Source organism: Podarcis erhardii (assembly GCF_964252035.2).
Source record: "Podarcis erhardii genome assembly, chromosome: 4".
NCBI lineage: Eukaryota > Metazoa > Chordata > Lepidosauria > Squamata > Lacertidae > Podarcis > Podarcis erhardii.
This window is the reverse complement of record NC_138508.1, coordinates 104,251,517-104,268,039: the sequence shown is the minus strand read 5'-3', so window position 1 is coordinate 104,268,039 and position 16,523 is coordinate 104,251,517. Positions and strand designations below refer to the sequence as shown.

General features: G+C 42.0%; 1 protein-coding gene across 5 annotated transcripts in view; it reads left to right on the top strand.

Moving 5' to 3' along the window:
* The first annotated feature begins 1,578 nt into the window (after positions 1-1,578).
* TDRD3 (tudor domain containing 3) overlaps positions 1,579-16,523 on the top strand; it is a 66,595-nt gene continuing 51,650 nt past the window's right edge. The window contains exons 1-4 of one of the 5 annotated variants that reach the window (XM_081858096.1): positions 1,579-1,778; positions 2,518-2,625; positions 13,301-13,385; positions 15,608-15,673. In XM_081858096.1, coding sequence (XP_081714222.1) covers positions 1,735-1,778; positions 2,518-2,625; positions 13,301-13,385; positions 15,608-15,673 — 303 coding nt within the window. In that variant the 5' untranslated portion in view covers positions 1,579-1,734. Of the gene's footprint in view, positions 1,779-2,517; positions 2,626-13,300; positions 13,390-15,607; positions 15,674-16,523 lie in introns of those variants that run through there. The other 4 variants (XM_081858097.1, XM_081858098.1, XM_081858099.1 and 1 more) reach the window with 4 other exon arrangements.

Sequence of the window (16,523 nt, the reverse complement as noted above, 5' to 3'; positions counted from 1 at the left end):
AGCCCTGCTACTACTGTAGCATTATGCTGGCTTAATTTACCCTGGCCAGCTTCTTCTGCATAGGACTATGTTCCCTTAGGCTTTGTTCAAAACCTTACATTTTGCAAGCTCCACTGAATTCAACAGGACTTAGTTTTGAGTAGATATGGTTGGAATTGCACTGATAATCTAGGTTTTGGTTGCAATTTACTGTGGTGCCTCAAAACTGCTTTGCTAGAGTAGATTCTCCAGGGTTAGCACTCTAGGATTCAGCTCCTTTATACACTATTTACTTAACTAGAACTTAGCTCCTGAAACATGAGGCCTTTTTGCTGTGTGGATGATGGATGGTATGAATACACGCTTTGATTATAACTGTTTCTAAATTGTTTCTTTAGCCATCTGTCGAATATCATTTTTTTAAACTATTAAAATCAGAAACAAAAAAGCCAAAGATCCCCTCCATCCTCACTGAATCCTTTCCTCCCAGCGGTCACGGACTGTGGTCTTATTGCCTCCCAAACCTTTATGGCTGAGTCCTTCCACTTTCTTGGTGCAGTGATGGAAAAAGCGGACTAAGGAGTCTGAGGGGGAGCGGGTCAAGCAACCTGGAGGAAGGGGGTTCTGCACCCAATTTCAGCCACATCTTTTGACCTTGTTATATTATCAGCACATTCACCCTGCAGGACCACAAGCCACTTTTTCCTCTCTTTTTAAGAACGGGGGGGGGGGGTGTACACAGTGCAGGGCTAAATTTATTCATGGAGTTATATTATTATTAGGAGTATTATTATTATTATTATTATTATGAGGAACGGCTAAGGGAGCTGGGCACGTTTAGCCTGGAGAAGAGGAGGTTAAGGGGTGATATGATAGCCATGTTCAAATATATAAAAGGATGTCACATAGAGGAGGGAGAAAGGTTGTTTTCTGCTGCTCCAGAGAAGCGGACACAGAGCAATGGATCCAAACTACAAGAAAGAAGATTCCACCTAAACATTAGGAAGAACTTCCTGACAGTGAGAGCTGTTTGACAGTGGAATTTGCTGCCAATGAGTGTGGTGGAGTCTCCTTCTTTGGAGGTCTTTAAGCAGAGGCTTGACAACCATATGTCAGGAGTGCTCTGATGGTGTTTCCTGCTTGGCAGGGGGTTGGACTCGATGGCCCTTGTGGTCTCTTCCAACTCTTCTAGGATTCTATTTCTATACTGCCCTTCCCCCGAGGATCACGGGCAGTTTACAGTATGAAACCAGAAGAATACATTACCTGAAATCAAAATAAACAATAACAGGCCCCCCCCTCCCTTCAGCCAAAGGCGAACTGAGTGTCCGGTGGGGCCCTTTTCGGAGGCCGAGCCCTTTCCCTCCCGCAGAATCCCGGGCTGCGCTGCCTGGCTCTGCCCGCCCAAGCGCCTCCCCGACGCCAGAGCCTCGGTCCCGAGGGAAGCCCCGGCCCGCTCGCCGGAAAGGCCCGCCTCCGACCCGGAAGCGGAAGCAGCTGCGGAAGCGGAAGCGCGGAGCTGGGGGCGCCGGAGACTCCCGGACTTCCGGCAGCGTGAGAGTCGGCGAAGCGGCGCTCCGGGCGGGGCGGGCGGAGGGGGGAGGGGGCCTGCAGTTCTTCCTTTTCCCTCCCCCGGCTTCGGGTGCTTCCCCTCGGGGGCCTCTGCGCCTGCGCGGCGGGGCCTGAGGCGGGCGGGGCCGAGGCCTCCCCGCGTGGCCCTTTCTCCGCGGGGGGCGGAGAGGAGGAAGAGGAGCCATGGCCGACAGAGGAGGCGCCTCGGCGCTCCCGGAGGCCGGCTGGTGAGTGGGGCGGGGGCGGGGGCGGCGGGGGGGGGAGGAGGGCAGCCCCCCCCGCGACTTCTCGCCCCTCTGGGCGGCTCGCTCACCCGCCTGCCTGGCGCGGCCTCCTGGGCCTCCCCGAGAGACCGGCTGCTTCCCCGAGGAGGGTGGGGATATCGCGCCCTGCCTGCCTGCCCGCCCGGCGGGCTTGGCGAGGAAACGAGGGCTTTCTGCCTCTCGGGCTCGGACAGCGGGGGGGGGGGCTGGGGTGGGGGGGGGTTGCAAGGGCAGCACCGCTTTGCACCTGGGCTGCTTTTCGGAAGTTTGCAGAACTTGGCTTAGGGTTGCCTTGTCGTCAGCTCACCGTCCAAAAATATTCTTAGCAGCCGTTTGTCGCCTCCTGTATTGAATTTCCTATACTTTATTTTCGCATACCTTACAACTGTGTATGGCAGATCAGTAATGCAATCTCCTATACTATAGATGTAGTGACTAAGAAAAGAGATTTGCTTAAGTTCACCTGATGAGTCAAAGTTTGAAGTTGAAGTTTGAGGCATTTCTATCAGGTCAGTCTTTTAACTGCTGTCCCAGCTTTTGAACCTAGGTTTCTGTTACTCCTCACGCAGGCACACTCTTTCACCTAAAGATATGTTGTCAGCTTGTGAAGATTAGGCCAGAAATTAAACTAGCTGCTGTGCAATTGGAAATCAAGGTGGCACGATTTAAAGGTTTTTGCATTTGTGCTTGCATTTTTTTTTAGTCCTTTCTGTGGAAATCTGTCCTCGCCCTTTACTTTTCATCAGATATGTGCTGAGGTTAGCTTGACAGTTAAGAGATTAATGAAAGTACACTTGAAGAACCTTGCAAGGTATATTTCATTTGTTGTTGTTCAGTGCTATATTTATAACTAATAATTACATTGCTTGCAGTATATGTACTGTTGAAACAAACCATTTTCTACTTTAGCAGCTTTGGTAGAGAAAGCTGAATAATGTAAAATGTTGAATACTAAAGTATTCTAGCAAAGCTAATATTTTAAAGTAGTACTTGGGCCTAACCACGAGGTTGACAGCTTTGGTTGACAAGTTCACAACAGTATGAAAACATATTTGGTCACTGATGTGAAGCAATGTTGCTAATTATTTGGAGTGAGGGAGGTGATAGGCAAACTCTTCACCCACTCACTTCCAGCCCAGGAGTTCAGGGACAAGTAGAATAGACAAAGAAAAAGTGATCATACTTTGTATTGCTTTTAAGTTTACCTTCAGTACTTCTTCATTAGATATATACTCTAAAATAATTTTGTAAGCTGCAGTGAAAGCATGATGTACCTGGCAGGCATGTGGCCAGCAACGTGTTTATTTAACTTGTATTGATGCACAAAACATATTCCCTGTTAATTTTATGTATTGTATAACTATACCAATTTCCCCCCAGTAGCCAAATGTGTAAAGTAATATGACTTAAGCATTTAAAGCTTTGTTTGAAAATTTGTTTTTTATTGGAGAAGACCCCTTACATTGGTTGACTTTTGATAGAGAATCAGGGGCTGATATACACTTTTGAACTGAGTTGCATCCAAAATCATGTTCAATGAAGTTCAGCTAGCATTGGGTGAAGAGGATTGAGAGGCAGACTTAACCAGGTCTTCCTGCTTCAAGATTTGGAGGTTTGAGATAACATCTGACACGAGTGGCTGCATGGGGGATGAAGGAGTCATTTTAAAAAGCCTCCCTTTCCCTCTTCCACCAGTGGGAAGCTTTTGCTGGACCTCAGTGCCTTCCAGGAGTGGAAGGAGCCCTTCCATTCACAACAATCTGGCTCCCACCCACTAACTCTAGCATTGAGCTTTGCATTAGCACCCTAGATGGAAGGCACCTGAAGGACAATCTAGTCCAGCCCCCAGAAATGCAGGAATCTCAGGTGGACCGTATGAGGATCGAACCCATAACCTTGGCATTATCAGCACCACTCTCTAACCAACTGAGCTAACCTGCATTAGGAACTCTCTATATATATTGAATAAATACTGTTTACTTTTCCTATCAACACTTTTGGTCAGCAGGTGCAGAGAGAGCAGACTTCCACCCATTAGCCCTGTCCTCATGTTCTATGTGTTAGGCAGAAGGTGAAGATAGGTTTTGTGCATACAGTATAGCTATACTCAGTTAATTTGGAGTCCCTGTGCAGACCAGGGTTCTTGATCACATACTCAAAATGAGGAAAGCCTATTCTGACTTTTTATTAAACATACAGAGATGAGGGGCCAACAAGTACAGTCTAGGTGCCCACCATGTTTTGATAGAACATATGGATAGACCATGAAAACTTGAAAAGAGGGCTATAGTTATCTGAAAAAAGTTACGTTACAATTGATATTTACTTGCATTATGTACATTCATGCATTATGTTACTAATTCAGTACTTCTTTTAATGCTGTGTGTGTGTGTGTGTTGGTGCCCATCTTCAGAGAGAATAGAGTGTTCCTCCAGGGGTGAACTCAAACTGCTGTGTTAGCAACACCAAAGTCACCTCCCTGTCACGCAAGCCTGGGCAGTGTGTGTGGAGGTCCTGGACTGTCCAGATGACAAGATCCATCTCTTGGCTTCACTGATGCAGTCCAAAGGAAAGCACAGCAATATGTTTGGCACCAGCTGCAAGAGTTGCCAGAAACAGGCTTACAAGGTGCCATCCAACTGTCTTGGGGATTCCACTCTGGATTTGTGTAGTTTTTACTCCTTAGCCTTTTCTTCTCCCAAAGATAACCCACAAGACAGTAGAACTTTTAAGATAAGATTTTTCTTTCTTCTAGGTGGGCTACCTTCTGAGGTAGATGAGCCCCATCTGCCTCTCATTTCTCTCTACAGCACATGCAGCAACTGCCTTCTTGACCCTTGGATCCACTATTGGTCACATCGGCTCAATCTGCAGGAGCCTGTCTTCACATGCAGGGGAAATCCCTAAGTCACAGAGGGTTAGAGACCCTTCGACTACCCTCACCTGGTTTAGCTGGCTAGTCGCAGCCATTTCCTGGGGCGTGGGTTGTTGCATGCTGACAGCTTCTAAAACTTGTTAATGTATGGGTGCCTGAAAAGCTTTCACAGTGCTAGAGCAGTGTATGGTCATATTTAACAGATGTATATGGCAGCTTGTTTTTGGATACATAGAATTACACTGGTGTATGTGGACACTGGAATTCAGTACAATTTGCCTGGATTCTCTCATCTAAGATACCTACAGCCAACCTTTTTAGAACTAAAAAGGACACGCAGTGTAAATATGATGACTTAAAATGTTGATTGTAAAAGATTGCTTTATTTTCTTGTTGTTTGTGTGTGAAAACCCCAATAAAAAAAGAACTAAAATATTCATCCGATGAAGTTAAACGACAGATTAACAGAGCCAGACTGATACCCAGAGAAAATTTGCTGCAAGACAGACCCCCAAAAAGAAAATAACAGAACACCACTAGTAATCACATACAGCTCCCATGTTAAAACAGTACAACGCATCATCAGAGATCTACAACCTCTCCTAGACAATGACAGTTCTCTTTCACAAGCTCTGGGAGGAAGACCTTTCATTGCCTACAGACAACCACCCAATCCTAAACAACTCCTCACCCACAATAATACAACAACCAGACTTAACATGGACACTGGTACCAGAGCCTGCAATAAACCCAGATGCCAACTTTGCTGCCACATACACCCGGACAACACCATTACTGGCCCCAACAACATCAAACATACCATCTCAGGACTATTTAATTGCTCATCTTCTAACATTGTGTATACCATCAAATGCCAACAGTGCCCTTCAGCTCTCTATATTGTACAAACAGGCCAAACCCTACGCCAAAGGATAAATGGACATAAATCTGATATCAGGAATCACAAGACAGAGAAACCAGTAGGAGAACACTTCAGTCTCCTAGGACATTCTATACAAGATCTCAAAGTAGCTGTCTTATTACAAAAGAATTTCAGAAATAGACTGGAAAGAGAAGTTGCTGAATTGCACCTTATTACCAAACTTTAAACCATGGAGAGACCTGGTCTGAATAGAGACATTGGATTCTTATCTCATTATACATGATAAAGCTATTTTTAGCCATCTCACCCCTTGCTTTTTCCTGTAGGACCAATTGCAGTCATTAACAGTCGTCAACAGTCAAAACAAAATAAAAAAATTCCTTCCAGTAGTGGAAGGATTTTTTTTATTTTGTTTTGACTATGGCAGACCAACACGGCTACCTATCTGTAACTAGTCGTCAACAGGTTTACCACATCTATTAGCCAATCACCCATTCCCACCACCCTTCTGAGTAATACCCCTCCCCACCCTCTCACTATATATAAGGGTCTGATGACTTCTGTTTCAGTGTATCTGAAGAAGTGTGCATGCACACAAAAGCTCATACCAATAACTAACTTAGTTTGTCTCTAAGGAGCTACCGGAAGGAATTTTATTTTATTTTATTTATGATGTTTTAATGTATTTTTAATCTTTTGTTGGAAGCCGCCCAGAGTGGCTGGAGAAACCCAGCCAGATGGATGGGGTATAAAGAAATTATTATTATTATTTGCTTATTGCTTGCTGAGATTTTTTACAGTTATGGGAAAAAGAAAGTGCAGCCTCTTTGAATTCTGTGGTTTTACATATGAAGACATAATAACAACCAATTGTTCCTTAGCATGTCTTAAAATTAGGTAAATACCAGTGTGTATACTCAGTGTGTTGTAGCTGTGAAAAAGGCAAATCTCATGCTGGGGATTTTAAAGAAAGGAATTGAAAATAAAACCACCCGTTTCCTAACCCCATTATACACACCTATGGTGTGGCTTCATTTGGAATACTGCGTACAGTTGTGGTCACCTCCCCTCAAAAAGAATATTGTATAACCAGTTCAGAAAAGGGCAACCAAAATAATCATGGGGATGGAGCGACTCCTCTATGAGGAAAGGTTGCAGTGTTCAGAACTTTTAGTTTAGAGAAAGGGGGAATAAGAGGTATCATGATAGAAGTTTATAAAATTATGTCTGGCATGGAGAAAGTGGCTGGAGAATTTTTTCTCTCATAACGTTAGAACTTTTGGACATTCAATGAAGCTGAACATTGGAAGATTCAAGAAAGTCATTCTTCATGCAACACATAATCCAGTGGTTTTCAACCTTTTTGAGCCCATGGCTCCCTTGACCGACTGCAATCTTTGTGCAGCACCCCTGTGGGGCTCAGGAGCCCAGTTATGTCAACCCTTGCCTGTAGCTCCTCACCCTTTTTCAAACACCCTCCCTTGTGGAGTGTTCCCCCAGCCTCCTCTCCCCTCTTTTTGGGAGTCCTCCAGGCAGCCACTGCCACCACCCCTGGTCTCTGAGCCACCCGCCCAAAAGAGATGCCTCATACTACCCTACAGGGGCCTCGGAAGAGGATGTCCCCAGCCTTAGCAGCCCAACAGAGATTAGCTGAAAGTGAATGTGAGGCCATCACCTTACTCACCTTGAGTGGCAGCAGCAGGCGCAGCTGGGCCTTCATGGCAGAAAAGCACCCCTTCAGTGCTGGACACTCAGCTCCCAGACAGGCACTGCACGCAGCAAGCACAAGAAAGGCCAGCACTGCGCCTGCTTGCCCAGCCTCCCACTTGTCTGTCCATTCCCAACAGCAAGGGCTGGCTGGCTGGGCTCCCTCATCCACTTGCTTGCTTCCTCCGAGGCTGCCTCAGCTCCTGGCAACCAGCACCCCCTGGCCAGCCCCAGGGCAACAAACAGCCATGCAAGCCTTTGGGAGGCAGAGATGCAAGAGGGCATCAGAGGAGGGAGGGAAGGAAGGAAAGAGAGATGGAGGCCAGTGTTGCCCACGGCACACCTGACCAGCATTCAAGGCACCCCAGGGTGCCATGGAACACTGGTTGATAACCAATGCCCTATTCTATTTAACATCTACAGGAAACTCTTTAATAAAATAATTATTAGAAAAAAACATGGCTTAAATGATACTGCTCTGGGCATAAATGCAAGTGAACATATCTCTTTTGAACCTTTGGCACAATTTTCTTGATTGCTACTTACTGGAGTGTAATCATGTGATTTCAACAAGATTCTTTTTTTTGTAGCAGTAAACTAAATTTAGTTATGCTTCTGATTCAGGATCCGAAATAAAATTATGTAGGCTTTGAGATAAATGAGAGATTCTGTCTTTCTGTTTAAGGAAGGACTAACACATTTAAGACCTTAAGTGAGAAGAGCTGTCTCTCATTACGTTAGTCTATATTAATTGCTTATTCACATGCACCCGCTCCCCCAGCCAACTCACTGCATAGTTTCAAATAATAGTTTTGAAATCTGATGTGCATAACTGGGGGGTGGGGAGAGAAAGAAGGGCACACAGTCAACTCAAAGTATAGTGGTACCTCGGGTTAAGAACTTAATTCGTTCCGGAGGTCCGTTCTTAACCTGAAACTGTTCTTAACCTGAAGCACCACTTTAGCTAATGGGGCCTCCTGCTGCCGCACTGCCAGAGCACAATTTCTGTTCTCATCCTGAAGCAAAGTTCTTAACCCGAGGTACTATTTTTGGGTTAGCGGAGTCTGTAACCTGAAGCGTATGTAGATTGAAGTGTATGTAACCCGAGGTACCACTGTACACAAAGGTTGTGAGCATCCAGTGCATCTCTTGCATAAACCACAACGTACATAGAACAATGTTCCTTGCTGTAATTGTGCTCTAAAAGGTCAATTTTAGCAACTTTCCTGTTTTAATTTATATACTGCTTAATGCCAAACTAGGTTTCTAAGTGGTTTACAAAATATAGAAAACCAGGTTACGAAAACATTAATATATAAACACCTATAAATAAAATGAGCAATAAGACAATACCATTAAAACAATATATCAAGTACAGGAGATTTTGGTTGTGAGATCAAGCGAATGTCTTTCTCAGAAACTTCTTCAAAAGCCAACAGAACGCCTTTCGAGAGGGGCTTTTGTGTCTCTGAACAGGCAGTGCTTTGCACAAGAGCAGTGCAACCAGTGGTTGGTGTATTCATTGTGTTCTTATGATATTGTAAGCTGCCTTTGTAAGATGTTAAGCCCCAAAAGGAAAATGTGCTATATTTTATATTTTTGTTTTATACAAATGCATTATTCTAACACCCAAGTATTCCCTGGTTCCCCTATTCCTTTTTGACCTGATGGAAGTCTCATAGAACATGCATTTATGTGCTGTTCTTGCCGCACATAATAGTCTAGTTCAGGGGTTGGCAAGGCTTACCAGGCATGGCCTGGATCACTCCCACAGAGATCCTCCATGGGCCGGGCCGGCGCAGCGCGATGCCAGAAATAGCTTCTGTGCATGTCCAGACACCGAAAATCGTGCCTGCGCAGAAGCGATTTCCGGTGTCTGGGCATGTGCAGACGTGATTTCTGGTGTCTGGGCATGCGCAGACGTGATTTCCGGTGTCTGGGCATGCGCAGACGTGATTTCCAGTGTCTGGGCATGCGCAGAAACAATTTCTGGAGCTGCGGAAGAGAGTCCCTGTGCCATGCTGCGCCAGTTTAGCGCAGCTCAGTTTGGGGGTGGCTCTTGGGCCGGTTAAACGGCCTCCATGGGCCTCTTCTGGCCCATGGGCCTTAGGTTGCCTACCCCTGGCTCTAGTTAATGCTGGTGAGTGTATAGGAAATTATTGTGTCAAGTAGGTTTGAGTGTTTTGTGGATAATGTGTTAAGACAATTAGGCTGTAATTGTAGGTGCCTGTTCTTGGGAGTAAGTCCCACAGAATTCAGTGAAGCTTATTGTTGAGTTGGCCTGCATGCTTTTGCTCTGCATAAATTATAGACTTTCTGAAATGGAATCGAAAATAGATATTCTAGCTGCACTCTTCTGCTCAAACATGCAACTCCATAAAACTAGTGTTAAATTTAAAACTATTTATTTATACTTGGACATTCTCCCCCAATTTTAAAACACTCGTTTATTTTTTAAGGAACAAGGACTTGACATGCAGCAATAGTTCCACCAAGTGGTGATTCCATAGTTTTACATTGTGATGTTTCCTAGACAAGAAAATTCTGTTTGCTTTGTTTAAGTATAATATGCTTCCAGGTTGAAAGTAAGATGTAAGCACAGCATATTGTATGCTATTATTATTTACTAAACAGTATATTACTGTATTTCAGTGACATCCTCAATTACATCATTCCATATTTTAGTGTTGGTCCAGTTCCTACTTCAAAACATTAACAAAAATACTTTTGAGTAGCATTATGAATTATTGTTGCAAGTATTATTATTATTATTATTATTATTATTATTATTATACTTTATTTTCTTTCATTGGTCACACTGCTTTGAGGTGTGTGTTTTTTAAAACAACAAAGATTACATTGGTTTGGATTTTGCTTTAGAAAGCAGGATGGTTCAGCTTATGTTGCTTTGCTTCAACTTGTGTCCAAATCAGAGCTTTGCTTCAGAAAAGCCAAGGCTTTGTAATACTTTTTTCACCGTGTGTGTGTATCTCCTTAAAATCTTTATTGAAGGTCCTGCTCTAAGTTCCCCAGCAGATGAAGTGAGATAGGTGACATCTAAGGAGGGCTATCTTGGTGACACCAATTTATGAAGTAGATTCAGGCAAGAGGCTTACCTGGCACCATCTTTATAGTTTTTTCAGCATCAGATAAATACTTTTTTTCCACATTAAAATAATTAGAACCTCAGATTAAACAGACAAGTTGTTTAATCTGAGGTTCTCAAAATTATGATTCATCCTTATTGTGTATCTGCCAGAAATGAATCTTCATACTCCTTTAATTGTTTTGTATCATATTTTTAATATTTATTTTCATTCTTTGTTTTTAGTGCACTTCCCTGCACTAAAGTTGTTTAACTTTATAAATATAATAAATAAATATTTTTGTAGGTAGAGGATGTACTTAACTTTGATCTAAAGCTGGTAAGCCTGCTCAAGTTGTGACCAACTAAGCCAAACACTGCTCAACTCCCATGTGCTAAAGCCTGCCAGATACTTAGCAACCCCTTGCTTCGGCAGTGGCAGGCAGCAAAATCAAGTTTTTTACTCCTTTGTGTAGCTGTTAAATGTCTAGTGGCTATATAACTGATAGCTTGATGTATAGAAGGAAGTTATTGCATGTGTGTATACCAAACTTCAAAATAACAAGCCATGTTCTGATTGTCTTCTGAACCTACTTAATGGTTAAAAGGGTGTGTGTGTGGCAGGGAATTCAATAGAGTGGTGAAGATAGCTTTGGGGGAAATGCAGTTGTTTTTACAGCTACTGGTTTGGATGTAGTGTTACTTTTAGAGTGCTCTCCTGAATGATCTTCTGCAAGCAGAGCTTGAATTCAGCACCTTTTAAATTTAGCACTATAGTACAGTGGTACCTCAGGTTACATACGCTTCAGGTTACAGACTCCACTAACCCAAAAATAGTACCTCGGGTTAAGCATTTTGCTTCAGGATGAGAACTTTGCTTCAGGATGAGAACAGAAATTGTGCTCCAGCGGCGTGGCGGCAGCGGGAGGCCCCATTAGCTAAAGTGGTGCTTCAGGTTAAGAACAGTTTCAGGTTAAGAACAGACCTCCGGAACGAATTAAGTACTTAACCCGAGGTACCACTGTAGTTATAAGCCCTGCTGGGATTGGCTCCACTCCAGAGTTTCTGAGTTAAATTGATCCCCACCCAAAGCACAGCATGCATTTGGGATTGAATCCCTTCCCTGTTTTCAGCAGGAATATTTGCATCTGTGACTTGGTGCAAGCTGAGACTGTAAAAATTAAAAATAATCCAGAGTGCACTTCTAATTCTTCCCTTGAGCCAAGTCACCTGATGTGCGGCTCTTGGAGGGTTGGCTGGATCCATTTCCTCACCCGTCATTTAGTGTAATGTGTGAATGTAGAAAACAAATTTCCTATAAGGCTTCAGCTTTTTTTTATTATTACTATTTCTGACTAAGTTGCATGAAAATGTTTCTTTTTCAATAAAGGCGTGGTTTAAAAACAAACAATGGTGTTTGTGAACCCGATAGTTTCATGTTTGCATGGACAAGTAATGGGTGGTATCCAAAAGTTAGGACCATTAATTTCAGTACATCTACAGTGAGTAAGACTTAATTGCGCAGCACCCAATGTTTCCTGTCCAGCTGCAGCCCTTCATGACATGGAGGGTCTCCTGATTTTTAAGGAGTGTCTTTTCTGGAAGTTCAAGAGGCTGAACTGAAAACCCCTGCTACATCAGTAGAATTTTATGCATGGCTGTTTGGTCTTTACCATTATCGTAATGGTGATCCACCATATTGTTTCCCCTTCAAAACAGGAAAATGGGGTGGGGGTTGAAAATAAGTATTTGGGAATATTGTATATGGAACGGTAAGGGTATTGTTGAGGCATCAGAATTTGCTGAGGAACACCTTCAGTAAATAATATTTTGATAACCTGGCAAAAAAGGTAAAAGCATCAACCTTGCATTACAAAACATAATCAAGTTCATATTAATTGAGGGTGTTGCTCTTGAATATCTTGGAACAATCAGGTCAAAGTTACTTACAACTAAGCTGTTTTGAAAGCAAAGGAATTAGCTTCAGCTGCTACAATGCTTGGTTGAATTACTTAGAAAATAAGAATGACTTTGTTATTTCAGGACAATGTCCAGCATAATGAGCAACATTTAGTGAGGTCTATGTCCTTGTCTATGCCTATGTGTCTATGTGCGTGGCGCTGTGGGTTAAACCACAGAGCCTAGGACTTGCCGATCAGAAGGTCGGCGGTTCGAATCCCCACGATGGGGTGAGCTCCCATTGCTTGGTCCCTGCTCCTGCCAACCTAGCAGTTCGAAAGCATGTCAAAGTGCAAGTAGATAAATAGGTACCACTCCGGCAGGAAGGTAAACGGCGTTTCCGTGCGCTGCTCTGGTTCGCCAGAAGCAGCTTAGTCATGCTGGCCACATGACCTGGAAGCTGTCTGCGGACAAACGCCGGCTCCCTTGGTCAATAAAGCGAGATGAGCGCCGCAACCCCAGAGTCGGGCACGACTGGACCTAATGGTCAGGGGTCCCTTCACCTTTACCTTTACCTTTACCTTTACCTTTACCTATGTGCTTGTGCAACAGGATTTGGTTCCTTTACTCCCTCATTCAGCACCTCCCCAGGCCATTAAACTCTGTTTCATAGAGTCCCATAAGCCTCCAGAGCAGATCTTTGGAGGTCACTTGTGGGGCTCATGGGAGGGAGACAGGTCACATTGCTACATTGGCTCTCACCCAAGGCTTCTATCGGTGACCAATTAGTCATTCCATAAAAGCTCACAAGCAAACTAGGAGGACAAGAGTTCTGCTCCTTGGTTCTCCTCATCATTTGGTATTTTGGAGACTTACTGTGCAACAGTTTAACATCCCAGAATTGCTTCAGTGAAATTGTAACTTGCTGTACAACTTAAAATGCATTAAAAATGTTTTCATGGATAGATTAAGGATTTGGGATGTTTTCATTTGAGATATCCGTATACTAAATCAACATTTTTCATTTCTTTTAATAGGTACCTGTCAGATGAAGGAATTGAAGCCTGCACAAATTCATCTGACAAAGTCAACATAAACGACATTATTCTGATTGCACTTAATGTAGGTAGCATATGTGAACTTTCATAATTGTCTTGTTAATTGTCACTTATTGTAATCATTAGCTTATGGGTTGGCTGATATAATACAAAATGAAATACCATAGCTCTTAAAGGTGCTATTATTGTAAAATAATTACTAGAAAACCCCAAAATAGATTAGAATAGTATTATACAAATTAAAGTTTTGCCTAGTAATTATTTAGGGTGGGTGACTTGAGTTGTTGTCTTAAAGGGAATAAAATAGACCCATTACAATAACAATTGCTAGATTTAATTTCCATTCTGAGTTATGGAAATACAGTTTTGCAATTTTGTTTTTACTTGCTGGGTTTAAAGAACAGGTTTCCATCTGTAATAGAAGTTGATTGAATCCGTTTTATGTATATATTCTACCTTGTTTTTATGTTTTGGTCTTAAGTATGTTGGATAAATTAAGTTAGAAATACTATTTCTGTTATAGAAGTATAGGCATCCTTTAGTCTATTACCTGGGGATTTAACTGGAGGCAGTTTCTTCTGCCATAATATTGTTAAATAGAAAACAATAGTGATATGGTTACTATTTCTCCTGCTTCTTCCCAAAGGGAACAAGGTAGAACTATCGGTGTTGACGGTATCCGTGTTATATAAGCATTTTTTTCTAAGTTTTGTTAGTGCTTCATACAATTCTCTTCGAATTTCTTAAGAATAATTCTGTATAGTATATCAATTACTAACTTTATGTGTTCTCTGAAAATTTAACTGTGGCCTTCTGTTCATGCTTCTATACTAGGCAAGCAATAGTTTTTCTGGTTCTTGCCTTTATTTAAAATTACCTCTTCAGCACAGCAAATTTTTTTATACCAACAAAAATTGTGCTAGTGTACTGTATTGTCTCCGTTGAATATTCAGGTAATAGACTAAGCATATGTTATCATTAACCAGCAGATAGTCAGAATCTATGAGCAGACATTTAAGGAAACAGAATGGAAGACTAAAGACCCTGTCATGCCTTCTCTCTTTCTCTCCTTAGAATTATAGTCTTTTATAGTATCTGAAGAAGTGTGCATGCACATGAAAGCTTATACCAAGAACAAACTTAGTTGGTCTCTAAGGTGCTACTGGACAATTTTTTTATATATATTTAGTCTTTTATAGTGTTCATTATATTCCCTTTGGGTTTCCTCACCTATATTTTGCTGGTGCGTCTCATACATCTTGCAATCTAGAGGGATAGCATAAGGAGCTGCAGTCAGCAGGAAAATAGTCTAGCACCCACGTACACAACTCCTTTGTCATTTCTGCTTCCTTTCAGGATGCTTTAGATTTCATTCAATAATACCACCTACATGATCCCACAGGAGTTTTTGCAGCCATGCATACTAGAAACTTGCTTAATACAGTGGATGAACAAAATATAGTTATGTAAATAACTAATGAAGGTTATGTAAATCCTAATTGTAAAGGGTGTGCAGGTATAGAATCAACATTTAAACCACAGCGATTTAATGATTTCTATTTTTAAAAACGAGCGGTGTCTCTGGCGTTGGGTCAGCTATTGGAACAATACTATAAATGTTTAGTTCAAAGTTAAAACAAAAATTTGAAGCATAAATCATTTAATTCTATTGTGCATCTGCTTGTTTATAGGAAGAAAATGTAATCTGAGTGTTGCAGTGTCTTGGGTAGTAATATTCATTTTTTAAAAATACTGTATACTTCCTTTTAAAAGTGAACATCTCAATGTGCTTTACACAATAAAAACATAAAACAATGAAATAGTGTGTATGTGTGTGTATAAAACAATTAACTAAAAAAACCCATTCTAAATAAAAATAAAAATATCAGTAACAGCTAGCTAAAGGATATGACATACAAAACCTGCTTCAAGTAAATGTAGACTAAAACAGCTGGATCTTAGAACCCATTAGGAAATATGGAGGGAACCAAGCATACATAGCTGCTAGAGGTCTGAACTGTAATTTCTGTAAAAAGGCAACAAGTTTTTTATAATATTATTTTACTCTTCATAAGTAGGGATTATTCCTTTTTAAAGATTTGCATTAAGTTGCATAAAAGATTATTTTGTTTAAGAGCTGTGTATGAGAATCATGAGCTTGATAATATTTACTTTGAAATACTGTTATTACTTCTTACTATAAATTATTTCTTATGAATTGTTACTTTCTTTCTGGTATCTATTTTGGAAAACAGTACTCAAACTTAATTTCTATTTTGACTTCAGACAGATTTAAGAGCTATTGGGAAGAAGTTCCTTCCAAGTGACATCAATGGCGGAAAGGTGGAAAAGGTAAAATTGCTGGCTTTTGCAGTACTTGTGTTCATACAGTACTTGTATTCCTGCAGCTTTTCCAGCTGAGCTTGTCTCTCTTCTTCTCCCTTCTCCATTTACTGGGCATCATCCCTGCAGGGGCTACTGGTGTCAGGTGATTAACAGGTGGGTTGTCAAAGTCTCTTGCAAGGTTTTCTCAGGTGCCTGGGAGCCAGCTGATTGTCAGGTGCTTGGGAACAGAGCTAGCTTTTAGGCACTTGGAGAGCACTGTGCAAGCCCTGGGCACCAGGATGACAGTGCTGCATGCTGCATGGATCAGCTGTGTGATCTAGTTCCTTTATCTAGTGATCTAGGGAACTTGGTGGCACAGCAAGGTGAGCTCACTCGCTATCAGCTGGGTAGTAACTTTATTCCTGCTGTGATTGAGTTGTCCAATCCAGCCACTTCTCTACCGCCCCACACCTGACGTCACATATGATGTCACATGCGGGTAGGTGGGGGAAACAGCCCCAAACACATCCCCACCCTCGTTGGAACAACGATAACTAGGGTGTAACAGTACAGTTTCATGGAACTTAGAATCATGATATACAAGCTTCAGCCACAAGATGGCTGTGTTAGATTAAATTTGAAGAAAAATGTTGAACTTCAGCATATGTGACAGATAATGTAACAGCGTGCCTTATCGTGAGTAGAGTTAAATAGTGTTTAATATAATGATTATTGTATTTAAACAGGAAATCTGATACTTCTCAGTGTATGAAGGGTTTGAACAAATTTAGAGCTAATCCAAACTATGCGCAGTTAGCATTTTTTCCAAATTATTGTTGGAAGATTAGGTTTAAGTGCTGAAATCAATTTAGGTTAG